Raw genomic sequence first — 27,559 nt, 5'->3', positions numbered from 1 at the left:
GCCATAGTTTGTTTGTTCGAATAAAGAGAAGCACATTGGCATGATAGCGGTCATTTTGCGCTTGGAAAAAAGCAAGACAGACAGAGACAACAGAGGGAGAGAAAAGAATGACAACTACCAATGGCGCCCTCCGACCACCCGTTCAGGCAAGAGTGAAGACAACAATCCTCACAACGACAGCAGAAAGTCGTTCCAGGCGACTGAACACGCAGGCCAGCACGCAAGGGCCACGCACGGCAAGAGCCGCCAAAATACAAAAAGAAAGAAAAAAACCCAGTTATCAACAGGAAAAGGGATCATCATTGGAAACTCTTAGTGGACAGTTCGTGATGAAACACGAAGTTCACGACCATGTGCTTTTAATTCATCCATGAGAGAACCCTTTGAACAATTTGTGCTGAAATGATGATAGGCCGAACCTACAGTTTTTTTGTTGGTGTTTGTTGGTCCCTCCCGATCTTTCCCGATTAATGATTAAGCTATCCTGCAGACTCTTCTTTATTCTACCACCAACAATCTATGCTATAGTATTCGAACCTACAGCTAATAATGATCAAGTTATTCTGCTATCAAAGCAATCAATAAGTCATACGCATCCTGTAATGTGTGTAATTAATTTGATAATTCTTCGAATTGACCGTGTACGAAACCAAACGTGCCATCTTTCTGGCCTTCACCTTTGTACTCTAATCTTCACCTTTGACACACATCCGCTCGATCAGATCTGCCTGCCTGCCCGTGTCTTCTTCTCTATGGAGCGTTTTGATTGATGTGAATTCTACGCAATAAACGCTTGGCGTGAAATATTTCCTAAGCATGGCTCAGTTACTAATTGCCGTTTTGTCTATTATATTTGTGCCTGTTGTTTTACTTATTTCGGCAGCAGTTTTATTAGCAACGTTTGGCCAAAGTTTTGGTCTCAGGAGAGCCTATGTTGGTATTCTGCTCAAAGTTTTCGAGGTAAGTCAGACTGATGCCAAAGCTAGAGTCCCTTAGCCTTACTAGAATCTAGATTCTAGATCTAAGTACGGACGGGGTGCCCACTATGGATGGCAGGCCGATCGCCCGACTCCGTCGCCTCAAAAACGAACGTGTTTTTTTCAGTTTCAGGCTATCGAGTCGGGCGATCGGCCTGATCCTGCCGTAGTGGGCACCCCTTTGAGGCGACCAAGTTGGGTGATTGGCCGATCCCATCTGTACCGTGCCGTAGTGGGCACCCCGTATTACACGTACAGTTCATTCGACAAACTGATAGTTTAACCAATGGACGCTAGATCTAGATCTGGGTCATCGTTAAACTGACCGTTTGTCGATGAGAAAAGTTCCACTTAGGCCCCTTTTATGATGTGCTGTTCATTCATCGACAAACTGACAGTTTAACCGACAGATGCTAGAGATTCTAGATCTTGGTCATCGTTGAACTGAAAGTTTTTTTGGTTTGTTTTAGTAGAAGTTTTACGACGCCCGCAACTGCATTGTAAGGTCAGAAAAGTGTTACAACAAGAGAGTAACAAACATAAAAGGCAAGCTCTATTCGGACTCGAGTCAGAATATAATTTTTATCTTTTCAGACTCGAGTCTGAATATGGGTTTTATCTATTCGGACTCGGGTCTGAAAAAAATGTTTTATTTATTATTTATTCGGACTCAGCTTCTTAGTGAGTTATACGTGAGTGTAAGGAGGTTACATAGTATAACCGTCATCGGGGGATTTTGCGTAAAACCAGAATTAGAACTAGAATTGCCTACCTAACAAGGACTGTGTAATTGTGTCAAAAGTGAAAAGACTACACTCTCATTAGCTCATTCGCTACGTATTATTTTCGGCTTGTGGAGGAATTTTTTTCGGGAGGGCGAAATGAGATGATGACTAGTGCGCAGTTCACAGGTCTTGGGGACCATAAATTCAAATAAATATAAATATATTATATAGAATCTATATATACCAACATTTTCAGTATGATTTGTAGAATATATCTGTATTGTTTATTTGAGTATTTTTCAACTTTGGTTCCTGTAAGAGGCGATTATGCAACACAATTGTGATTGACTGCGGATAAAATTTGAAAACAAAAAATTTATAATCTCAGATGAAACTCAAAAAATATGTTTGCACCTAGATCTAGATTTAGTCAAATTATACATCAAAATAACCATAATTGTGTATAGAACAGGAAAATATTGAAAAATGAGCAGTTATTTACATACATTCCATAATATTTGTACATTTGGATCATAACCTCCGATATTGAAAAAAAAGTAATTTTATAATAATTTTGAAAAAAGGATCCCAAACAGAAAAAAATACTCGTATCTTATATGGAATTATTCAGAATTGCATTTGGAATAATCCTATACCTGTCTTGGGGGGTACTTTTTGAGTAAATTCACAAAAAAGTAGTGATTTTGGGGAGAAAAAAATATTTTGACTATGTTTAGATTTAGGCCTAGATCTAGCACTCAAAAATATTGATTTCTCAATTTCAGTGCACTGGCAATTTGAGTCCAGTAGTATCAATATTATAAAGAAGAGTCCTACACTTCTTTAGTGAGCAAAATAATGATACATTTTGTTGTGTAAAAGTACTAAGACTGGTGTCTTTGCTATAATTTGGGCTTCGCGATAAAACAATGTCGCATAAACTTCGAAATCGTGTTTCAAAACTGAATAAAAACTTCCGATTTTTGGTGGAAACGCTTGACCCGGAAGTCAACTTTATATTCACCACCACTACAGCATCATCATTACTTCCACCTCCATTTGTCTTTCAACATGTTTAATTTCATTTTGTTGTGTGTTATAGTTTTTCTGTAATTATTTTTTTTAATCACAGCGCACAAAATGGACAGCCGTGGCCTCTTCCCAACACCTCTTCCCACAGCAAGCCAAGAGTGCGATATCGCTCTGCGCAATCTCATTGGTCGACCTAATTAACTTTTCCCCCGGCAAGGTTAACTCAACTTAGTTGTTCTGTTCAAACTAATGATCCAGGGAGGGCTAGTTTAGATAGACAGCGAAAGATCTTGTCAGTTTGTTAATGTTTGAGCGCTTAATCAGCTGCTTGCACTGTATGCTTCCCGGGAAGCTGAGAATATTTCGGAGTGTTCTATGGTCTGCTGGGGTAATAGTGTAAAAGCGCCTAGAGCCTGCTGTTGAGCGGGGATATGCGCTATACAAATGCTATTTATTATTATATTATTAGATCTAGTAACTGGATATATTAAAGCTCACGTCTCGATTGTTATCATTAAAATATAAAAAATTTTCAGAAATTCTAGAAATACTATATTTAGGAACAAGGGTCTGAAGTCGAAAGGGACGTCGTGCTGGACTCAGTTCAGAGGGGAGATAAGGACAGTAAATGTTTGAAAGGAAAGAAAAAGCAAACCACGCCAGAGCACCCGCCAACCACCCACAACTGAAAGTTAGTTGACGAGAGCAGTTCCATTTCGACGTGCAGGTTTTTTTATCGTTAAAGTGTCAGTCCTTGACAAAACACACCAAAAAAATTAACTTGGTAATCCGGCATTAAATTGTGTTCCCTGCGTGCTGCGTAATTTTTGGCTCATTTTGGGTCGCTGTTCATGAAAAGCTTAGATCTAGATTTCTATTAGGCTATTTTTTTTTTTATTTGACCAATACAGTAGTCTCCGCCTAAGATCCCAACGCTTACGATCCCGGTTCGCTTAAGATCCCGTTGTTTTAGGAAAACAGAATTTTTACTATACAAAAGTCACCCCTAAGATCCTGCTCTGATGGTCTACATTCGGCTAAGATCCCGCATTTCAGATCATAATTTGCGAAACAAAAACCCGGGCGGGCACAGCCAATCAACCAAGAGTGAAAAGTTGAGATCAATAAACTGTCCGTTGTGTCAAAGATCAGCCACTATCGTAAATGTGATCACACACACATTGTAAAACTCGATGAAGTGATACAATGTTTGCCCCAGATGGGATCACACCAGGGTGTGAACTGACCAACACATTTGTTTTCCCCATGCATCGCACTCACACCTGAGCTCTCCCCCCTAAACTTACATCACTCGCTGGGTGGGTAGGGCCTACACGTTCGCTCCAGGCGGGATCACATCGAACCGTGAACTCTTCCCTGACCATTGCAGCAGTTGTCTCTACTCCCGAATTTGCGAGACAGACTGAATTTTAATTGGTGTGTTCACAACGTAATGGTGTGTAACGACAAAGGCGGTTGGGGGGGGGGGGGGTGGACTCGTTCAGAGATGGAAATCTATAAATTTTCGACAGGTAAAGGGGAGGGGCAACTGGATAAGTGTAGATCTTGAGACTCATGATAGGATAATAAGTGAAAATGGCACGCCTCATGCCACTATGCACCATGATAGGTCATCAAGGTTAACCACTCTTTGCTCGCCATATGCCTTAAACCCACCAAGGGGGCACGTCAGTTCATTGTAGAGTGGAGGGAGACCATTTTACAGATTGTGAGCCTTAACATGGGTCACCATAGATTCTTCCCTGGGTTCGTCGGTTACGATCCCGGTTCACCTAAGATCCCGCATTTCCTTGCTCCCGAGCACCGGGATCTTAGGCGGAGACTGCTCTATTTAGGAAAATTTTGGAATGCATTTTCAACTCCGTCTGGGGCAACATCGAAGAAGCCGTTCCCTCGTCGTCAGGCCTTCAGTTCGCCGGCCGGAAAATATCTGGCGACGTCGCAAGATATCTGGTCACTGGACTGAGAACCCTTCGATATTGAGAAGATTTCTCGTTTCCACGCTCAGTTTTACCGGGAAGTTGACAGGATTCCCACCATTGTCTCGATATCCTGCAGTTTATCGATCAGTGAACTGTACATATGTAAATGGGGCCTAACTTTAAACTAAAGAGTCTAGATCTAGATATTTAGATCTGACACATAAAAGCTCGCCTTCGCTGGAACTAGCGGTCCGGTACTAGCTAGAATGCTTTCTTTACAAATGAAATCAGGGGCTCGTCAAATTAATGGAATTGAAGAAACTGGCATTTTTTTGCCATGTTTGGCAATTTTTATCGAATTTTTGTTATTTGGGTCAACACCACTTTTGTCCAACATACTTGTAGATTTTACTTTAAAACGTTAATTAAACATACAAAAATATAAGTTTTAAATTTCCAAGGACTATCAAGCTATTGAAATAACCAAACTTTGGCGCCCATTCTCTAGTTAGTTCTAACGCTGAAACCAGGCGACCCCACCTCCTTCAATCGCAAGTATCTCGACTTCTATTCAAGATAAATGGGTGGGGTTTTTTTCCTTCGATCGCAAGACAACTGAACAAGATTTAAGATGATACAAATAACTCCACACGCCCAAGAATTGACATGCCAGCGCATGATTCCACCGCGACGTGACACTTGCTCTTTCTCCAAAACATTTTAGTTTCCTCAGGCATAACTCTAAAACATTTGGTTTGGGTATTTTTTAAAGTGATTTTCTTGGCTTCTTTGGTTGTACTTTGTATAGAGTATAAATTGTCATTGTTTCTATTAGAACATATATGATAAGCTTTACAGAGAAAGTATTAAAATTAAATATAGTTTCTGCAGAAAATGCTTTGTCTACTGCTATTTAAGCTGTCACATGTTACTGTTTTAAATTGGTCATTGTTTTAATATATTTTACGTTGTTTTATTCTTTGTCTGTGGCAGGCTTGCAAATTGAAAGTACCGGTGACTAGTCCTGGTACTGTTGAAGAGGAAGACAGTGAAGAGGAGGAAGAAGAAGAGGGTCCAGTTAAAGAGGAAAAAGAATATCAAATCGATGAGTTGTTCTCAAGGAAAGTAGATGGGCATTCTCCAGATGAAAATGATGGTAAGGATTACTTTCATTTACTTAGAGTGCATGCTTCTGTTTGTTTGACTTTGTATATAGAATACTGTCAAATGCTTGTCTTTAGACTTCAGAAAATTCCCTTTCGTTACAGAATTTTTATTTCTTGTTGAGCTTTGGCTGTTGAAATTTTTTACTGGACCAGAGTCAATGACTTTTTATAATTCTTTAAAATGATATTGATTTTTCATGTTAAAAAATATAACTTTGTCAATTCGTTTTTTTGGCTTTTTTCCCCCCTGTGTATTCATTGGAGCTCTTGTGGCCTAGTGTTTTTAAAAAATAGTTATGTGTTGGCCTCTCATTCAAAAGTCCTGGGTTCAAATCCGGGTAGCAACCGAAAAATTTTCTTCTCGAAAATTGTTTCCTTTCACATCCTTTCCTTCTCTCTAGCAATATTCTGTCGTCTGTGCTTTCCTCTCCTCTTTCTGTCCCCCACCCCCTCACCTCCTTTGCCCCCTCCTCTGGGCTCCTGACTCTTTCTGCAGCCTTTCTACTGCTACTCCTTTGCTCCTTCTTACTGCTGTCTTTCAGCCTCACCCCTGATCTTCTGGTAGGAAAGATCTACACCTAGCCTTCTAGGACAAGGGCGAAAAATCTCGGAGGGCCCGTGTGCAAGTTGAGCACTTAAAAGATCCCTTGGTTGTCTAAAATCGATAAGCCGCTGCCCGGGCAAAATTCAAAATTTTTTACCAACTGAAAATGTTATGTGTGTCCCGCGCACTCATATGACCTTATATATGCAGTTGCGAGCGCTGGTAAACACTTACCAAAAAAAGTAATAAATGTGTTATCATTATTCAGAAATCGTTTCGTATGTTATTATTTTGCTTTTACATTGGGTCCCACTTATTTATTACAGTTACAGTTTTGGTAATGACAGAATTTTTGCTGTATAGTCTAAACAGGCTTATAATAAATTCCATTGATGAGTCCAATCTCTTATCATGTATAGTAAAAAATTCTCTTGTAGCATCATTAGGATAGGCATGCTTGGCTATAACAGTGGTCCAGCCATTGATAAGATCCTAAAACAAATTGACAAGAAAGCAGAAAAAGTAAATGAAGCAAATCAACATCATACATGGTGAATTGCACCTACATGACCCAAAGCACCAAAGCAGGCTATAGCTGATTGTGTAGATATTGCACGTTTTATTATGTGTTATACCCTGGTGCAGGGGAGGGAAGGGGAAAGCTGGATGTACTTTCTTGTTGGTGCAGATTTTCCAATCAATCAGTGACTAACTGACCTTGGTCAGGCACAACATTGTCTCATTATCTTCCTGTAGGGTGGCGAGACTTGTAACAGAATAAATGATTGAATGAAAAGTGAGCACAGGGCACTAGATCTTACTACCGGAGATCTATGTGTGTTCCTCTTGCCCCAACTGTGGAAAAATACAAATAGTTGTAAAATGCACAGAGCCTAATCTGTAGAACTTAGTATGTGCTAAATAAATGCAATTATTATATTATAATTTATTTGGTACTCATGCATCCCAAATGATGTCTAGTCAACCTCCATGAAACTACTGAGATACTAGGAAAGGAAAGATAAAGATGAGAAACAAAAAGTATCACTGATATATAAATACAAAAGAAATAATATTATAATATAACTGACAAATTGGCAGTGGGTATACAGTAAAAGCTATTCCATTTTTTGTTAATAATTAGAGTGTATGTTAGGTTGATCCTTGCTCATAACAAGATTTGGCTATAATAGAGATGTCCCGTCAGTCCTGTTATAGCTGTAACCCTCTGTATGTATGTCAAATGTTATGAAGTCCTTCGAATCAAAGTTGGGCAGGTAATGTTTAGTTTTATGATCGAGTGGTCATCTCTCATTTACTCTGTAACAGTTCATTTATTTCCCCCTGGTTCTTGGAATACAATGGTACGCTTTTAAATTTTGACTGTTAAGCGTCTTAAGATTTTTTTACCTCTTAGCTTAATTGAAAAGATCCTTTGGAATGTTGCTACGGTTAGAGAACCTTTTTACAGTTTGTTGGAACCAAAGTATGAGGCTACTGACCTTTTCTTGCCTTGTATTCCTCTGATCAAGGAAAGGGAGATTTAAGAATATGGATAGCGATTAGTATTGATTTTTAAGTGAATGCAAAGGCATAATGATGGGGGGGTTTTTTCACTCTCTTTTCACAGAGGTCCGGGTGATTGATAAGGATTTTTCTTTGACTGCATTCAAAGGATTGCAAAAACCTGAGTGGGAACCTTTTAAGAAGGAATTTGAACTGTCTGATATTATGTACTTCTCAAAGTGCGGTGTGGAGGTAAGTGTATTCTTTCAGAGGCAAGTGTAGTGTCGGATAATTGTGTCCAAAGTGTATTAGCACTTGCTCTGGAGAGTCTCCCTATCCATTTCATGAATGGTTCCATACAAGGTTACATACCCACCACCTTATAGTTACCGGTGTGATTTGCATATTCTTTTAAATGTGTAATGCTTATTTGATGGCACCTTTAAATCTCAACCCTGTTATTTATTTACATCATTGACTGAATAAAAATGTCTTTTGACTGTCTCTGCTATACATACTTTTCAATGGTCTCAGTGGATATCAGATCTTTTCCTTTCAGGACATAAAACAAATCTGGCAATCTCTCTCAACTTTCTGCAGGGTCTTTTTCTTTGTGAGAAAATTAATTTTTTCTGCTTATTGTTGAACAAACAGTTTGGTCTGTCCTGGTCTTTCACAAACTGATGGAGATTATTCAGTTCCCATAATGTTGTGTTCTTGTACATGCCATTTTAAGATGGGTAATGATGAGAAAAGTCTTTTTTGTTGTTGTTGTTGGTTGTTGTTTTTTTGTTTAATTTTTGACTATTCACTACCTCAGAATAAAAATTGTCTGATATTTTTGGCTGTTTTCAGTTACTAAGACCATGAAATCAGAAACCACTTGTTCTATCTGCTCTATAAAAATCGTAAAACTATTTGGAGTCGTAATCTGCTTTTGAAGAAGCTCGACATTTTGTGAAACTCAAATTTCTTAAATGTCAAATTTCTCAAAACGAGGTACTGAGCAAATAGATAATTGTAATTCTAAGTGTATTTACATTGAATTTTATTTGTTGGGTTTTAGTGTAATGATGAAAACTACTGTGTCAAAATGAAATTAATATTCTTTTTTTCAGGCGATCATTGATGATGATGTAACAAAGCGTTTTTCTGCTGAAGGTATGTTGTGATAATTACTTTAATATTTGGATTTACTGAATTAGTGAGGCATTAATAAGATACAGAGAATTGCATCAAAAGATGGTTTGTATGTGGTGTTATTTCTCAGTGATATTCCTCCAAATTTGTTGGATTTATTGATCCAAAAATTAATGTTAAATCCAGCAAAAATATATTTACAAATATTTTCCTTAGTGTTACTTGATGTCTATTCCTTAATCTGCACAAATTTATGTCACTCTTGGAGAATGAAGTGATGAGAAGATATGTTTTTAAATAGAAAGAGGGTAAACCAATGTTAATGTAACTAACGCACTATTGGGTAAGGTTTGTCACCCTTGCTAAATTTCTTTCTACTTTATCTGTTATTTCATTTTTCTTTTGAGTTCTTTCACCTGTGTAGCAGTCTCATGATTTTATTTATTTAAATAAGTTTTGACCAACAGTTTTTATTTTGTATTACAGAACTTGCATCTTGGAACTTATTGACGAGAACTCACAAACCTCATCTGTTTATGAGGTAAGCTTGCCAGAACAAACCAAAAGTTAGACTAGAGGCTTACATCTGGGAAACCTCAGAGATTATACAGTTGTGTCCCTTACATATTTAGATGTATGTTAATGTATTTTTAAATTATTGCTGTGTTCATATGCCCTTACATGATCGTGCTTTGATGTGAATTAAGTTTGAAATAGACAAATACTTTTCAGAAAACAACAGCTGTGAAGATGAAATATTTTTTTGTTTGTGGACACATGTTCATGTCAAGAAAATTTTTGTCAGAAATACATAAATATGTACCCAAAAAAATATTACACTTCAAAGGTTTTTGAAAAAGACAATATTCTCTTTGATGTATGAATTAATAATCACAAGATTATTATTCGTATTCAAAAATTCTGTGCAGTAGGTCTTGCCTAAGTTATACTGTTTTATCTATTTGAATTTGAAGTGTTGTGATAATAGAATTATTGTTCTCCCTGTATGTTTCCAGTGTACGCCTCACAGCTTTGTGGTGCATAGGCTGCTTTGTGCGCTATGCAGTATTGTTGCCCTTCAGGTAAGCAGGTTGTTAAGTGGTTTATTTTTGTTTTTGGTTTGGGTTTTTTCCCTTTATGCTGGACTCATTTGTTATCGTTCTTTGTTTTGAAGATATCTTGTTTTGCAATTATGACCCATCATATTCGTAGACTTTGCCAGAAAGCAGATAAATGTTTCTCTCATTTTTTATTTTTTCATGGGTTTAAGATATTTTCTTTTTACTTTTTACATTTTTTCCGGGGGGGGATCTCGAGACTTTCTTTTTAGTGAACTTCTTTTTGACTGCAGGTGACTGGTGGTTGGTTCTGTCTAATTATTTTCAATGTTACTATTTTTCCAGTCTCTTTTAGCTTTTTGAAATGTGGCTATTTTTTCCTGTGTCTGTGTGAACTGCAAGTATGTCAACTTTCTTCCCACCTCAATCAAACAAATTTAAAATGATCTGTAAGTTTTGAATTACTGTTACATTGTTATAGGCTATGAGTTTATTTTTCACTTTTTGTTTCTCTCATTGGAGTGGACGTAAATTTTAGTATTTCTTCAATGGACATTTAACATGCTTTCATGGAAAGATGTGTGGAAATTGATTTAAGGAAATTTAGAGACATAAATGTTTTTTAAAAATATTTATAAGCCGTTGTTTTCACTTTTGCTGTTTTTCAGGGTTTTGTTTTTTCAGATGCTAGTTTCATACCTTAGCTGAAATACAATTTCAATCTTCAGCTGAATTTATGTTGTCTACCTCTACTGTCTTTCATGTTGCTGATTTTTTAAATTCATGACTTGCTGTATTTTTCTTTTTACCGCAGATTGACAATATTCTTCATTGGGTTCACCTACATGTTCTTTGCTACCGCTTTTATTGGCTTCCTGAAAGAAGGAAGGTATGTATAGCATCATCGTTTTGTGACCTTTCATTTGAAATTCAGTTTATAAAATATAAAGAATAAAGAGTTGCCTTGTTTTTGGGTTGTTGTTTTTTTAAAATAGTTTTATCTAAATAGAATTTGTTGTAAAGCTTGTATTGAAATAATACATGCTACTCATTTTAGGTAAAATTGGACAGTTGAGCATCTTTATGCGCTGGTCTATAGAGGTTGTATGTTGAGCGTTGGATATTACAGAAAAATCGTAAAGTGTTTTTTAATATTTCAAATGTTTCTGTTGTTGCCCATAGGGGAAAAGTAAACAGGAGAGACTGTGCAAATAATGTTCACATTGCTTTTATGTCCCTTTCGAAAATTAAAGAATACTCAAGGTATAGAATCGTGGTGAGTGCAATTACTTGCAAAATGAAAAGGCACTTCTTATATAGTGGGTCACACATTGACAGTGTTCTCAATTCTTTTGGTTTCCGGTTGCTGTCTCAGAATAACATGAGAATTTCACACACCCCTCCCCCCATTTCCTCTCCTTGTTCCTACCCCTTACATTTCTACCTCATCACTTTTGGCAGCATCAAGAGACAACTATGTTATTATGCCAACATGGTGTGCTTCAGGATTTTGTGCAGATCGTTTTCTGCTGTGATTACATTTCATAACAGGTTGGTGACTCCTCATGTCTAGCTGAAAATTAGTTTCTTTGTACATATAATGTGTGTAAGCAAGTTTAGTGTCCACATGTGGAATTTGTTTTCTTATTTGTCAATTATGTTGTAAAAAAGGATTATTTAAGAACCTAAACCTTTCAATTGGGTACAACATTGATTATATATATGGTACAGTTAGATTGATTGTAGGCCGTGTTCGTAAAAATGTTTCTTTATGAAATGATTTTTTGATAAAACAGACTAAATACAAAATGTCAGTGTTTAGGTTTTTTTGTATGTACCAACTTTGAAGCATCCACAGAAAAAATGAATAAAAGTTTGGTTTCCCTATCCCCTTTTATAGTTTGTGATAGAATTGGAAGTACTGCAAATGGAAAAAGATATTAAGCTTTTCATTGAACAGTGGTCTTCAGCCAATAGCACATGGGATAAAAACACAATTTGCCCTGAAGCTTGCTGGCCGTGCTGAAGCAAACTTTAAAAAATATAATGTAAGTGCATGTCCCAAAGTGACCTGGAGACGCACAGTAGAGTCTGAAATGAAGTTCTGGAATCATTCATGGGGGGCGCTGACCAAGATGGCCCAAAACAGACAGAGCTGGAGATCTTTTGTTGCTTCCCTAAATGCCAGATGGCGTAACGGGTAGTAAGTAAGTGCTTGTTCCACATCGACAACTCTGTCTACTGGCACTATCCTTTCTGCGCTTGTGTCAAAAATAAATCAGTCATAAGATGACTCATTTCGCATGGAACTGATGGAAGCCAAGGGAACACCACATACTTTCCTTTATTACCTGAAATTGTGGCTTTGCCAGGGAGAAAAATATATATGGGACAAGGTGTGAGACCAAACTGCGTGGTTGGTTGACAGTGCAAGAGAGTGGGCTGTGCTATCATCATAATGGTCGTTGTCGGTAATTGCTCAACATAGGAAAACATCACGGAATGAAGCAGCCCGCTGCAGGAGATCAGATGTAAGGTGGTTGACATCAGTCAGTGAAAGTTGCCATAGTACTTGCTATAGATTATTCCCTTTCAAAATTCGATTAATGACATGTTCATATAAGAGCCTTTTTTTTTTTTAATTGTTACCCGAGGTATATGCTATGAGCTGGAGACCCCTTTACTTCTACTCCAAACTTTAAAAATGTGATATTCCCACTGTTTTTGCTTTACTTTGACAACCAGTGGTTATACCCACCCGTGCTACTTCTGAACATTCTTTTTAAAATTAAATGCATATTACATTGTTTTAACAACCTTTACTCCACTTTTTGTTGAGGGGAAAAAAGTAATATTAATATTGAACCCCCTAAGTCCTTAATGAAGGTAAACGGATTTTGGCTGCAGCAACAACAAAGAAAAGGTGTGGGGGGGGGGTGTTGTGGGGGGATGGGAATTGAGGTCATTAGAAGCTTTTATGGTAACATTTAACTAAAGCATAGTGCATAAATTAATATTTTATTATCAGCATTTCTTTTGTCCCATATTATTTGTTTTTCTATCATGAGATGATTTATACCTTTTAAATGGTGCTCTGTATGTGTTTGTTAGGTAGGGGTTCAATAGTTGTGTACCTTTCTTCCATTTCATCTATGATTTCTGTCTGTTTTATTCTGAATATTTATGACCTGCAAAGATGGGGGTTTCTTTGATGTCCTATCAAAAACCAGGTTTGTTTGCACTGAGATGGTCTCTGATCTCACACTGGGGGAAAAAAAACTCCCCTCAAGAGTTGAAAATTTCTTTCAAATGCTTTACTCTCTCATTTTATCTTTCGTTGCCAGGGAGAACATGGCAAAGAATGGTATTGTAGTGGCCAATCACACTTCAATCGTGGATGTTTTCATGCTCTCTCATGACAACTGCTATGCTATGGTAAGTTTGTGTGGAATTATATTTTTCTGTTTTGTTATAGACCAGCGTCCTGTTTTAGAAAGAATGCAGTGTCAATCATTTCACCATACTTTATGGAAATAAAGGATGTGCTCTAATTTTGTAGATTATTTTTTGTAACCACTGAACTTTTATGACTAGACAAGGATGCTAATGTAAGTTTTATAAACTGTCACATGTTTCATTGTTATGTTTATTTACATGTAAGGGCATTACTACTGTTTAAGGGGAGGAGCGACCCTTGATTTTGCAGATTTTGGGTCTGGTTATGCAAATTTGATCTTGGCTGATTTTTGAAGATCAATCAGTTTTTTGTCTAAAAATAGCATGGATACAATTGAGAAAGTCTTTATTCTCCTGGTAAATTGCCTTTGAAAACATTAGGATGGATTAGATTAATATAGTGAATTTTCACAATTATTGTCGTTTTTCACAAAATGTAATTAATTTGCAGTTTTTTCCCTACTCCTTCCTTAGTTTTCATTGTTTTGACGTGAAACTTTCAGGAAACATCAATGTAATAGAGATATATTTGCGGAAAAAAATAACACTTTTCCATTGGCAAGCGATTACGCAACCTAAATTTAGAAAACATTTTTTATACTTAAAGGAAAATTCTCATATTTTCTTGTCTTTTTCAGTTATTGAAAAAAACTTGCTGTTATTCTGATAGGGTCTGGTTCAGGTATACTCTCACTGAGTTTGGTCAAATTTAGTCAGTAAATAAGAAAGCCTTAGGGATTTGAAATTCATTATTTTCAAGATGACGGCCGTTTCCATAGCAACCGCTGTAGCTATGCCAAAATAAAATTGCATATCAAGAGATTTTACTATTTCTACTTAATATGTGTACTTAGATTTTGATCTCGGGCAGTAAACATAGAAAATGGTCCTCAAGGGTAGCTCCTCCCGTTAAATGGATATGCATATTCATGTTGAAAAATTATGTATCATACTGTCCTTTGGTGTTTTACAGATTGGTCAGGCACACAATGGTTTCCTGGGATTTTTGCAGAGGGCTTTGTCTCGAGCTACATCTCACATCTGGTTTGAGCGCTCAGAGACTAAAGACAGAAGTATAGTGGCCAGGAGGTACTCAACAGCCTAGGCAAACTAAATCTGCACCTTGGTTCTTCTTTTTTTTTCTTTTTTTAAAAACTTTTTTGTGTGTGTCGATGTATTTGCAAGAATTGCTCGCTCATCCATAATTCATTTATTCATCTTCCAAAGTCTGTAAGGCATATACATCAAAGTGAGTAACGCACATATGTTTTTCCCCCAGGTACAGTGCAAGTTTGGTTGTTGTTGTTGGGTTTTTTTTTTTGGGGGGGGGGGGAGTTCTTTCACTGACCTACGTTAATTGTTCTTAGATCTGGTTTAAAAAAAAAAATTCTCGCAGATGTTATCAATGACCACTTCTGAGAGGGCATATACTAGGTGCATATGTTTAATATTTGTTTTGGTTTATTTCACAGATTGAGAGCACATATTGAGAATCCATCAAAGATGCCTATTCTGATTTTCCCAGAAGGTAAGATTGTCAAATAAAATGTAGAAATTACTGATATATGATTACAACAAACTGTGTTTTTATGAGTACATGTTTTTTCGTTTTCTATTTTCTCCTTAAGTGAGTTAGTATAAAACAGTTATTGCTCCCAAGTCAAAATAATTATTTGTAATTTTGCCATTGATAACTTACGTATTCCTCTTCAACCACACAAGTTGGCTAAACTCCCCACCCCCACTCCAAAGGAGCAAAAGACTGTATGTGTCGATAGCATTTATTCCAATGTTATAACAAATTTGCCTTCCTTGTAATGCCTTTTGGTAGGTTCTCCATCACCAGTGCCTGTGAGAAAATAATATGCTTCACAAAGTTTACAAATTAAAACCAACACATCTGATTTTCAGGTACCTGCATTAACAATACATCTGTGATGATGTTTAAAAAGGGTAGTTTTGAAGTGACTGAGACGATATACCCAGTTGCTATCAAGGTTGGTATATTTTATTTATCTAAACCTCCATGTTTTCTGTCTGTCTTGTCCATGCCTCTCTGAAAGCTCAATATGGTCCTTCTATCTCTCCAGGGTGATATTTAGATCTGTTTCCTTTCCTTGGCTTCCCTTCAAGTGTTTTGATATTTTGATCAATTCAGCAGTGGCTGTGTTCAGCGCCATGTGCATGCTATGTTATACTTGTGTTATCGCAATAGAATAGGCTTATTTGAGTGTCTAGGAGATATCTCAATTGGTTGCTAACTGCTTCATTTTCATAATAATTTTAATTCTTTTCATGCATGTATATATGAACAGTTTGGCGACAAAATGCGACATATCCATTTTGTCGGTTTTGAGAAAATGGAAGATTTCTATTCTTCACCCATTTACTGGATAATCTTCAGCAACTTTTGTTTTAGAATAAACTTGATGTAAGGCTTAGCTGATATTTGCTAATTGATGAAATTTATTTTAGATCCTCATCCTTTAGATTGATGAGATCTCCACACATTTTTGACCCAACGCGACATATCCGCTTTGATACTATAAGGGAGGGAAAGAACTGCCAACAAACTTTCATCGACCACAAGCCAAGTCACGTGACTTGAGGAAAGAACTTGTTTGGCATGCAGAGGATATGTCACGGTTTGTCAAAAAAAGCTATACCGGTTTTGTCGCGTTTTGTAAAAAGAGCGCAACTTTCTGCAGTTCTTTGATGAGGTAAAAACAGGTTTTATGAAAAAAAAGGTTGACTCTAGAATATGCCTCACCTTTCAAGATACTATGGTACTAGTTTTGGCCAAGCATCGAAAGTGGCGTTGCGTTATGTCGGGAAACTGTTAATATTTTCATTAAAAGAAAAATTGTCATGAATAGGCAGGGAATTACAGCCATCTCAGCTTTTAAAATAGCTTGTTGCTGGAGCCCAACATTTAAAGATCCTATGCAATGCGGCTACATGTTAAAACAGTGTAAAATTAGGTAGCAAGATAGAAAATGCACCATGAATTATTCTTTAGGGCATTAAAAATGAATCGAAGTTGTGTTGTGTGCTATCTTTACCTCACTCTCTCACCATATCTAGGAGATTGTGATGGTAAGTACTTCTCTGAAAAAATTGACCTTAGAACTGCCAGCAACAATATCCCAAGTTCTCCAAATAAAGGGTTCCATGTGTTAGGAATGTGAAAGTATTTTCCCTATAAAAAACTTGTTTTATGTCTTTTTCTTTCCCCTCAGTATGATCCTCAGTTTGGTGATGCTTTCTGGAACAGCAGCAAAGAATCATTCACACAGCATCTACTGGGAATCATGTCCAGTTGGGCATTGGTTTGTGATGTCTGGTACCTTCCACCCATGACTAGACTGGTAATAGTCATATATATATGTATGTGTGTAGTGGTGGATGAGAGAGAGAGAGAGACATGTGTGTTCGTAGGGCAGTGTTTGTGTGTATCAGTGAGAGGAAGTGATTGTGTATGCAGTGTTTATGTGGACACGTTGTGTGTGTGTGTGAGTATTGTAAGTAAGTGAAAAGAGATTCACAGAAAAATGTTAAGCAAGATGTACTGTTTGCTGCATTGTATGTTTAGACCTTGTTTTTAGAAATTTGTCATATTAGATATTTAATTCCTCCCCTTTTAAAAAATATATTCATGTTTATGGATCCATACATAGGCTGAGTGTTTCTATTACTTTTACTGGACCCTTATGTTTGGCTGAGTGTTTCAGTTACTTTTACATGACACTTCCGTAAGTTATATGTAGTTAGTCGCATTGGCCTAACTTATAGGAAAAATTGTATTCAGAGATATGGAAGGCTTGTTATCAGATTTACAAAATTTGTATGAAACTTCAATATTTGTAATGACGAGAAGGAGAGAAACAGGTAGACCCTCTATACTGCAGCAAGATGTGCAACCCTCTTAGGCCGGTCCCAGAGTGGCTCTGTAGGTCTGACCTATAGCTCGCCAAGCGCGCGCCGTCTGCGTGTCAACACAGCCGGACTGTGCGTTGCCTTATGTGTCTGAGTGAGCACCCTCTGCGTGTCAGCACAGCCGCACTAGGTTAGAAGTACACTGGCCTACAAATGTAAACAAACAGTTAAGACTAGGTCAACCTCTCGATTCGAAATTTTAATGTAGGATAAAGTGCATTTCTTGGGATTTTGTGGTCAAGTGTTGATGCTAGCATCGATATCTAATAGTAAAGCACCTAATAATACTTACTTCTTGCTGATTTTTATGATCTGTGAAGAATTTCAGTCAAAAATAAACACGAAGCGAGGCTGCGTACAAGACTTGTCAGACATGTTTTACAACACTGTTGAATAGCACGTCTGACGCGTCGTGCAGCTGACAACAGACAGATCACACAGCGACACTGCTCATGCACATGATAATGTATACGTTCGTTTGCTCGGTGCGAGCTAGGCGAGCTACAGGTCAGACGTACTGAGCCACTCTGGGACTGGCCTTATAGTGGAAATGAATGCCTGTGCCCAGATACAATTTTTTAAAAAATACTTTGATATTATCTATGCCTTCTTCCTGCCACTACCCCTATTCCAAGCTCTCACAAGGAAACCATATGCTCTACATTTGAAATGCCCCTTTATGTCTTGTAGCAAATTCAGCTTCCCCTACACTTGCAGCAACAATAGAAATACTTAGGATTGCTCTTTCAAAGTATGCTAAAGTTTTGCCTTTTTGTGAAATGATGAACTTTGTGAAAAATTTCTTTTTCTTTAGGAAAATGAAGATGCAGTTGCATTTGCAAATCGTGTCAAGTCAGAAATTGCTCGACAAGGGGGTTTGGTAGATCTAGATTGGTGAGTGTATTTTTGAGGTTTGTAAAAATAGTTGTTGTTAAAAAAAATTATCCATGTGGATGCTTGATTCTATTGACTGGTTCAATTAGTGGCGCACAGGTCCTCTGCTGCAGTTTCGTGAAAGTATGTATGCTACACGGCATTAGTGCTCCCGTTTCAAAAGAAATTACACACTACACAACTTCTCTGAGAATCTAAATGACTATGTACCCAACACGCTTATTGTTATTTATATGAATTAGAGGGCATTATTCAAGGTAACTTTTGATCTACTTGTCCAACTTTGTTTTCTCCGAAATTCCTACATAGCGAACTTCATACATAATGAAAAGATATCCATGCCGATGTCCCAATCTGTGTGCCAGACTGTATCTTCAAGACTGTCAGAGTTTCATTATCACAGAAATCCGCTCTCCCCCCTCCCCCACTCCCTCTCATTATCTCATGTCTAGTATCTGTACCCCATAAAATTTTCCACCTGTGCTTTGGATACCATATATTTACTCTGACCATGTGACACTCTTTTCTGGTCTTTTTTTGCCTTCGTTCTTCTATCATTTGTATCGTGAAAATGAAATTTTCAACAATTTCTAGCACAATATTTTTTTTTTTTAATGGTCACCAAAGTCACATGACCACATTGACACAAATATAGGTAAAAGTATCTTCTGTACACTTCTGAACATTTTCTGAAAATTTGATTACATTCTTGTTCTTATTTCAAGTGATGATCAGATTTTTGTGATGTACGCTACCAAAGATCATGAATAATAAGATAGTTCACTCCTCTCTTTGAGCCTATTAAAAAAGTGTCCTCAAAATTTGGTGGCGCCCTCTTCAAAAAAGTGCGGACTTTGCGAACAGTTACCCTACTTGTGTGAAAAACAATAAAATGAAACTAACAAACTGTGCTATTCCTATTTTTATTGTGGAGAAACAAAAAAGAGCTTCAAAACAAAGACTGCAGTGCCGTCTGAACCAATGTGCGGACTTCCGCTGACACTTTTTGGGCTGAGTGAACTATCTTGTTATGTACGATCTTTGACGCCACTTTACCTTGCATGTCCTTGGCCATTGGCTCTGGGGGGACGTGGATGTAATGGGTTTTCCCTATATGAGCCATGTGGATGGAAAGTGTTAAATCCTTTTTCTATTACCAAGTTAGTTTTATTTGGTAAGCCAGGTCAATGTTTGCTTAAAAAAATTTTTTTTTTTTTTTTAAAGATTAAAAAAATTATGGTTTTAATTCACAATTGGAAAGAAGGAAAAACAGTGACAAAAAAATATATGTCTGTTAATCATGAGTTCTCAACCACTTAAAGATTAATTAATGTAAATGGGCCCTACCTTTGGTCTTAAAAGTAATTTTAGAGGAGTATGTGAATGCTTTGTTTATTACTATGCTTCTTTGTTTTCAACCCAGACTAAAATTGTCACTTTTTACTTCAGGGATGGTGGATTGAAACGAGCAACTGTAAAGGACTCCATGAAAGAGGTTCCTCAAGAACAATACAGCAAAATTCTCAAAGTGGACTGATCACGATTCATCAGTGTCCATTGAAGTAAATGTCTTCACCAGTACTTTCACATACACCTTGCCTGCTAACTCAACTAGATTCTTATTTGAATCATACGCATTGCTTGCCTTTCAATTTTGTCTTTTACAATACCAGTACTTCTGGTATGCCTGATTTCATTGTAAAGACTAGAACAATATTTTGCCTGGTATACTGTCATTTGGTTTGACTGCGGTCATCAAGTTTGTGTTGGGGTGTTAAGTTTTCTGAAAAGTTGTTGGCTATTGAGTTGTAAATTTATCTTCTGTTGTGGAATTTGGACAAGATGCGACTGAAAGAAAAGGTAGCTAATGGTTTCATGTTGTTAAGAATTTTTTCTTCTAATTTTTTTGTGGTGTACTTGGAATCAATATGAAGATATATATATACTTTAATTTTTGTAGTGAATAGCTGAAATATCATTGGAAATGTGTTTTTAACAGCAATTTGGTTGTCAACGGATTTTTTCTAATTTGTGCAAAATGGCTTTCTGTCCTGTAAGTTTTCCCACTTACTGTTAAAGAAAACGTCTTTCAAAGCTTGATAAAGCAATGGGCACTTCATATTTATTTCAAATCTCGTCTTTGTTGACTTTGTAGACCGGGTTTTCTCCTTTTTGAGGTTTCAAGGCATGACACATTATGTTGCTACAGTTGTGTTGCAACTGTTTTGAGGACATAGTCTTGTGGTGTTAATGTTACAGTCCTGAAGGTTTTTTGTGTAGACAGGTTTCAAAGGGCATTATCATGATGTAGAGTGTAATTATGTCACGGCGTGGTGGAATCAGGCACTCGTCAATTTAGAGTCTTATGGAGTTATTGGTATCATCTTAAAGCCAGTCCATATGCCTTTCTTGTAATTAAAAAAATATCCATTATCTGTGATGCAAGTCAAGGTATTGTAGACTGAAGGAGATGGGGGTCACCTGGTTTCAGAGGTAAAGTTAACGAGAAAATGGCCGCCAAAGTTGAGCTATTTCCTTAGCTTGAGAATCCCTGGAGACTGAAGATTTACACCTTTTATGCCTTTAATCAACATTTTTCAGTAAAATTCACACAGAAATGTGTTCTTTAATGGCCATGAAAGGTGTTGAGCCGAGAAACAAAATTCGACAAATATTCCCAAAACTGGGGAAAATGCCAGTTTCTTCACTTTCATTATTTTGACGAGCCCCTGATTACGCCACGCTGCCACACAATTTTTTTGTGTGTGCTTTGTATACATCATGTGTCTCCGAAACAAAAAGATTATATTATCTCTGATCAATACATGATCATGCTTTGATAGTCATGTATGACCAGGCTAAACTAATAGAGCTGATTTTTCAGAATGAGAGAATGTGAGTTCTGACTTTCCTTCAATTACTTTTGTAATTTTTCATTGGCATGGGGTCTAAATGTAAGGCAACTTATACATTGTCTTGAATTGCAAATAATGAAAAAGGCCTTTTGTCTAGTCCAAAACGCTGGACTTTATTTAGTGTGCTACATTATACTGAAAGGATGACAGGTTATCCGTTTATCAAATATTCAAGACCCTTCCCTTATCTTGGCAAGTTAACCAATGGGAGACAGGCTACTCAACAAATAACTTCAACCAATGGCAGACAGGCTACTCACCTTCAAAGAAAGTCTGCTGACGTTTTTTAAAATTGTAAATGTATGTAATAGCTACTTCATAATGTCTTTAAAATTAAGTTTTTGTTTTTATTTTCTTCCTAGGTGCTAACAGCACGCAGTTTAAAGCATTAATGGTGATGTTTTAGTGAGTACATAGATAGTGCAGTAGGATGTTGAATGTCATAAAAATGGAAAACTGTTTTATATTTCTAAAGCCTTTCAGCATGGTGGATGCTGTTTCTTCCCTTTGATCAAATGTATGTGGTTCAGTGACAAAACGTTCTCTAAAGCTACATGTAGGATTCATTTCAATATTTTAATTTTAACTTAGTTGGCATTGGAAAGCAAATTTGAATTCTGTGTATAAAATAAATGAAGCAACATTCACTTATTTTTGCAGGCAAATCAGTCCACTACAGTTAAGTGTTTGGGGCTCATTTATTGTAATGATCATCCAATCTGTGTGTCATTACTTTGAGCGTGCATGTTTGGCTTAGAGCATTTACATGTCTAGATCTGTCATTGGACTTCCAAATGGTTGTGCAGACTCCCATCATACCACATCCATGCTCCTTTCACAATACAAGTTCCACATCATGCCTTCACGTATTTCATGTGAACTGTCAAATTCACATTTATATCTCTCAAATGGATTGGTGAAAGTTTTTAAATTGTATGACCACCTTTTTCTTCTCATTTTTCTTTCTGCTGAAAATTGAACAGTTTATGAAAAAGAGTCGAAAATGAGACATGTTTTCTCAGAAAATAATCATTAATCACTTCAACAAGAATTACTTGTATAAAAACAAAGCTGTATTGTAAACAGAAAGATGCCCACACCTTTTGCTCATATTGTGTAAAATTTGGGGGGGGGGGGGTAATTATTTAAAAAATATGTTATGTCTCTATGTCTCTTTTAAAGTTTCCATGAATTTTAGTTATGACTTCTCTTACACTGTACAGGATACATGCTGTGTATATGATGGAAGTGAGAATTGGTCTATGTAGCATGATCAAGTGTTTGTTAACTTTTATAATGCTAATGATGTCTTCTGATATCTGGATTCTTTTGTGGCATTGACCTTCTTTGAGACAGTATTGATTAATCTTGCAAACTTTTCTTTTTTGAAGGAAAACAAGTGAAAAATATGATTTCCAACTTTGTCTTGGGATTCAGGTCGAGGACTGGGTGTATGTCTTTTAACAGAATGTTGAACAGTTTCATGGTAGCGTTTTTTCTGTGCCTCTCGGCTTGAAGAAATGAGCTTTCATTATTCTGAGGCAATGAGTTTACTGTCAATGAATTTCTTTTCAATCAAGAACACCCATGAGAGCAATCTGGAACACCCAGGAGAGGTGCATTTGAACAGCTTCCACTTGTGCAATTCTGACTGCCTCTGTTGTACATTTTATTGTCAGTATTTCTGTGTTGTGTATGGTGATTTGTGGTTTGTATTTTTATTTTTATTTTCGTTTTATATTTTGTTGTTTTTTGTCTTGAATGTGTAATTGGTGGGCAGTCTTACATAGTATGCTCCTTCTGATTTTTGCCCCGTGTTAGAATTTTATTATCCTTTTCTGTTCTTGGCCTTTATGTAGCAGACTCCCTATAAGTACACCTTCACATAATGAATTGCTGACTTAATTTTCAGAATTATTTTGTTTTGATATATCTCAGCGTATGGAACCAGTACCTCCACATAAACAGGTGACTGCAGTCAACATGAATACATTTTAAGTAGCACTGAAAGAACAATATTTACTTTTTTGTGTGGACTACCATCGTGCAGGGAAAGTGTCTGTGTGATTGGCTGATTTGACAGATTTCTGACTTTTTTTCCCCCCCAAGTATTACTATCAGTGGTAAACAACAGAACTGGACAGCAGTTTAATCTTTGCTTTAGAATTTGATCAACACAAAAGTAAAAAGTGGTAATTTATTGACCAGTATTAAGCATTTTATTCTTCCTTGGGTACCTGCAATATTTTTTATGTTCATTACGAACATTTCTCTCTTTTATGCATCCCAATAGAAAACATCCATGAGGGACCATGCTTGCGACACTTTTACAAATGCAGACCGTATTGAAACAAATTAATGGCATAGGCATCGCCTTGTCCAAGGAAACAAGAGAAGGTGAAGTCAGAATTCACTCACATGATCCAGGGTACACACGAGTTGAGCATTCTTGTAATATCCAACTCATAGTCTGTTCAGATTCCTGCTGATACTGTTTGATGTTTCTCAAATGTTTACCTGGGCTTTTGGTTTGACATAATTCAGCTGCTTGCAAAAAATAGACATATTTACTGCCAACCCCAGATACATGTATTGACTTTAGGACGTGGAATAGGCTGGTGAAATTGATGACAATGTGGCTTTCAGCAGGGCCTTTCATCTGACTATAGTAATCACCGACAATTACAGTATGAGCTGTGATAAAGAAACGATAAGCAAAATGTTCAAGGCCATTAGTGTGGTTATGTAAGTTCTATCTTTTGCATACATATCTTACCTGAGTTTTTGTGTTTGGAATAATGGCTAACGAATGTCTCTACTTACTCCATTTTGACAGTGCAAAAGTAATTCTTTCGTATGTGTTTCTTTATTGTAGTAAATGTAACAAATATTATATTGCTGAGAACCGTGAGTGACTTCAAAAACTGTAATCAGAGATAGGCTACTTGTAGACACCTGCCCTTTTAAATTTTACTCTCTTCTCCTTTTTAAAAAAAGAATGTCTTTTGTTTGATTATGCTATTCCAGCTGCAGTATTGTGTTTTGTGCTATGCTGCTGTTGCATTTACTGTTTTTATGTGATAAAAAAAAAAAACCTATGTTATACACTCTACAATTTCTGTTTTTGGATACCTCATTTTTTTCCTTTTTTTGTTCACATTACTTAAATCTTTAAGAGTTTGCATGTAATTCATTTATGTCTTTGTTTTATGTTTAATTGCTATTTGAAAGAGGAGCCATGGCACCAGATCAATGTTCAGACTGGGAAATGAATCCCAGATCTTGTTTATGGTACAGAGTGACCATTTTGTACTTAATTGTTTTAGGACAATAGTATTTCACAAATAGTTTCTGTTAACAGTTTCACAAAATTTAGAAACACGACAGAAGATAATAGGGCTGTTATTATTTCTGTTAGATTAAGTACACTTCATGGAAGTCGGAGCAATGATATTTCAGGATTTTCTCGGTATTGAGAGATTTCATTCCTTCCTGCTTACAGGAAATAAAAAAAATCACCAACTTGGTCAAAGGTTATATTACAAGAAATTGAACTTTTTGCCAGTAGTGCTCCAAGGTGAATCAGCCCTGTATAGATGAGTCTCTGTCCATGTGTGGGGTGTTTTAATGCTATAATCAGTTGTAATTTAATGATGAGGCATATGCCTATGTCAGGATTTTCTCTAGAGTTACTATCACTCTGTAGAATATTTTGTTCTGTTGACCATCATGCCTTACTCAAGTTTATAAGATATCATAAGTTATGGAGCAGTAGCTGAATGTTGCCACCCAATAAAATCATATTTAATGGAAGTAGAAAAAGAGCTATGTGAGACCTGTTGGTTCTGTTAATAGCAGCTTGTGCAGAAAGGGATGCCTGCTTTTTGTCTGAATGAATCATGTTTTTTTCTTCAAAATGTGACAATTCTTAACCGTGATTAAACATTCTTATCATGTCTTGACCTTAACTCTGGACTAAAGAATTTTTTTCTTTATCCATGACCCCGTTGTAAAAATGTCTCCTATTACTCCTAAACAATTTTGCTCATTGACTATTTGTGTATTTTGTTTCTTTTTCTTTTGTTTTCAAAAACTTCCAGGAATGTACTGTGTGAATGAATGTTTCACTGTAACCTGATTTGTTTTTGGCTGGTGGTTGTTTCACTAAGTGTGTGTAGTGTAAACGGTTGATAAGCTGGACTAGAAGTTTTGACTTGTTTCAAGAAGTATAGATTACTGAAAGTACATACATTTTTGTCCCCCTCCCAAAAAAAGAAAAAATCTTGTGATATTTTCACAAACTAAGACTGCTAGTACGTGTAATAGTTTTGGGTATGATTTTTCTCCTCCAGTGGGCTCCGACTTCTTTAATTGAAAGGAGAAAAAAGTTATGCTGTTTGAGTTGTCAATGACTTTTACCAAAGGTTGTGGCACTTAACTGCATGTAGCTCCTGGTTCCTCTTGTTCTCTGAGCATGATAGGAAAATTATGTTCTGTTTATTCATACCCTTTTAATCTGATAAAGAGACTTAAAAAGCCAAGTTCAAGCTACCTTCCTGTGTGTCCAATGAATGAATGCAGTCATTGAGTCCACATACTTTTTTCGTGTCTTTAGATGTTTGTCTATGTGTTCATGATATGTAAGATAAATTGTGCTAGTTGCATTTGTCAGTCATATGGTTACACTTGAGTGATTTTTTGTTGTGTTCTTGCTCAAGAGAATGGATGAGTATAAAAATAAAAGTATTGGAAAAGAGTGAATAGAATCAGAATAGAGTACTTATATGTCGCTATGCTATTTTACTGGCTGGAGTAAATTAAAAATAACACTACTTTTAGTTTTTAAATACAATGTTGCCTCTATTTTGTTCTTCTGCATGTTTCCAGTAATGAGTTGTATTCATTAAAAGCAAAATTTCCCCTCACTGTTGCATATCATAGGCTCGTAACAATATTTTAAACTCAATTATCTTTTCACACAGTGTATATTGATATAATATGAGTAAGAAAAGTATGTATTTTTTTTATTCATCAACAATCAATTGTTGAAATATGTTATGAAGCTCCACAACTTGGTGCTGACCTTTTACATAGTGAGCAAACTGCTGCTGTAAGTGAGTGGACATGCTGTCAACTCTAATTTAACAACTTTTTTTTTTTCCTTTTTGTATCAGCATGGTTGGAATTATGACTTTGAAGGCAAAAACACTCATTCTTTTAGAAATGTTGGTGAAGAAAAGTTGTGGAGTTGCTTTTAAAAAAAGAGCAAAAAATGTGAAATATAAATTCATTGCCTCTTCTTGGGGCTTACGTTTGGGTAGTCAATATTTTTAATGAGGGAGTTGTATGGCCATAAATAGAATGTTTCTTCAGATAGATTCATTGATTTGGGGAAGGGAAAGGCAAAGCTGTGGCGGAAATTTTGTTTAAAAATCTGGTCAATTCTATATTATTGATCATTCTTCTGTGTTCTCATATTTTTAAGGTTCTGTGTTCAGTCATACTTGTGGAAAGTTCAGCTTCCCCAACTCACTCAAAGAATGTTCATATTGTGAAAGCTTCAGTTTTATGTACTACTGATTCAGTCTTTTGTTCAGGCTGTTTCAAAGAGACTGACAATTTTCTAAATTATTCAGCATTGTTTTTTCCATTAAGTTGTTGGCAGATATCTAAGTCTATGTACTAACTGATGGGAAGGTTAGCGTGCTGGGTTTTTTTTTAGGCGGTCACACTCTACTTCTAACAACAAAATCTGCAATTAAGTGATTTTTACTTGTTTTTTTTCTCATTTTCTCAACGTATTCCATTCAAGGATTAAAAATATTTAGTTTTGGGAATCGTTATCAGTTACATAATCTCAGAAAAGGCAAATTAGAGTGAAATCAGGCTCTCTAAAGGACCATTTTCAAAAGCTAAAAACTTAAAACCATCCACGCTATCTATGAACTAATTACATATTTGTGATCTGCATATAAATCTTCAGAAAATGACTCTTGAAATTGTAAATATATAAATAATTTTATTACTTTTTTTTAGAAGACTTGCAAATTAGCGAATGACAAAAATAGTCGAAATAGCAAAGTTAAAGTCTTTGAAATATTTGTTCTTTTTAATTACAAAAAACTAGCGTAATTTTATTTGGAATTGTATGGTGCACTTACACTCCAAATTTCATGTTGTAAAGACTTCTCTGTTGACACCAACCCCTTGGCGCTCATATGACCTTATGCAGTTGCTAGCGCTGTAAAACCCTCTACTATAAAAAAA

General features: G+C 36.4%; 1 protein-coding gene across 1 annotated transcript; it reads left to right on the top strand.

The window, feature by feature from the left end:
- Positions 1-703: 703 nt before the first annotated feature.
- Positions 704-27,559, top strand: LOC101851406 (glycerol-3-phosphate acyltransferase 3-like). Its single transcript, XM_005098063.3, has 15 exons — positions 704-960; positions 5,671-5,833; positions 8,018-8,145; positions 9,012-9,054; positions 9,520-9,574; positions 10,050-10,115; positions 10,906-10,980; positions 11,553-11,642; positions 13,436-13,526; positions 14,521-14,636; positions 15,020-15,075; positions 15,459-15,544; positions 16,787-16,915; positions 18,298-18,377; positions 19,827-27,559. The coding sequence occupies exons 1-15, from the start codon at positions 817-819 to the stop codon at positions 19,912-19,914; spliced, it is 1,410 nt and encodes a 469-aa protein (XP_005098120.1). The 5' UTR covers positions 704-816; the 3' UTR covers positions 19,915-27,559.

The sequence above is a fragment of the Aplysia californica genome, unplaced genomic scaffold (assembly GCF_000002075.1).
Source record: "Aplysia californica isolate F4 #8 unplaced genomic scaffold, AplCal3.0 scaffold00171, whole genome shotgun sequence".
NCBI lineage: Eukaryota > Metazoa > Mollusca > Gastropoda > Aplysiida > Aplysiidae > Aplysia > Aplysia californica.
The sequence above is the reverse complement of the archived record's forward strand: the minus strand, read 5'-3'. Positions and strand labels throughout refer to the sequence as shown.

Coding starts and splice junctions, on each gene's coding strand:
- LOC101851406 (XM_005098063.3), top strand. CDS start 817: ATGGCTCAGTTACTAATTGCCGTTTTGTCTATTATATTTGTGCCTGTT. Junction 11,643..13,435: donor GTGATTACATTTCATAACAG/GTTGGTGACTCC, acceptor TTTCGTTGCCAG/GGAGAACATGGCAAAGAATG. Junction 15,545..16,786: donor TATACCCAGTTGCTATCAAG/GTTGGTATATTT, acceptor CTTTCCCCTCAG/TATGATCCTCAGTTTGGTGA.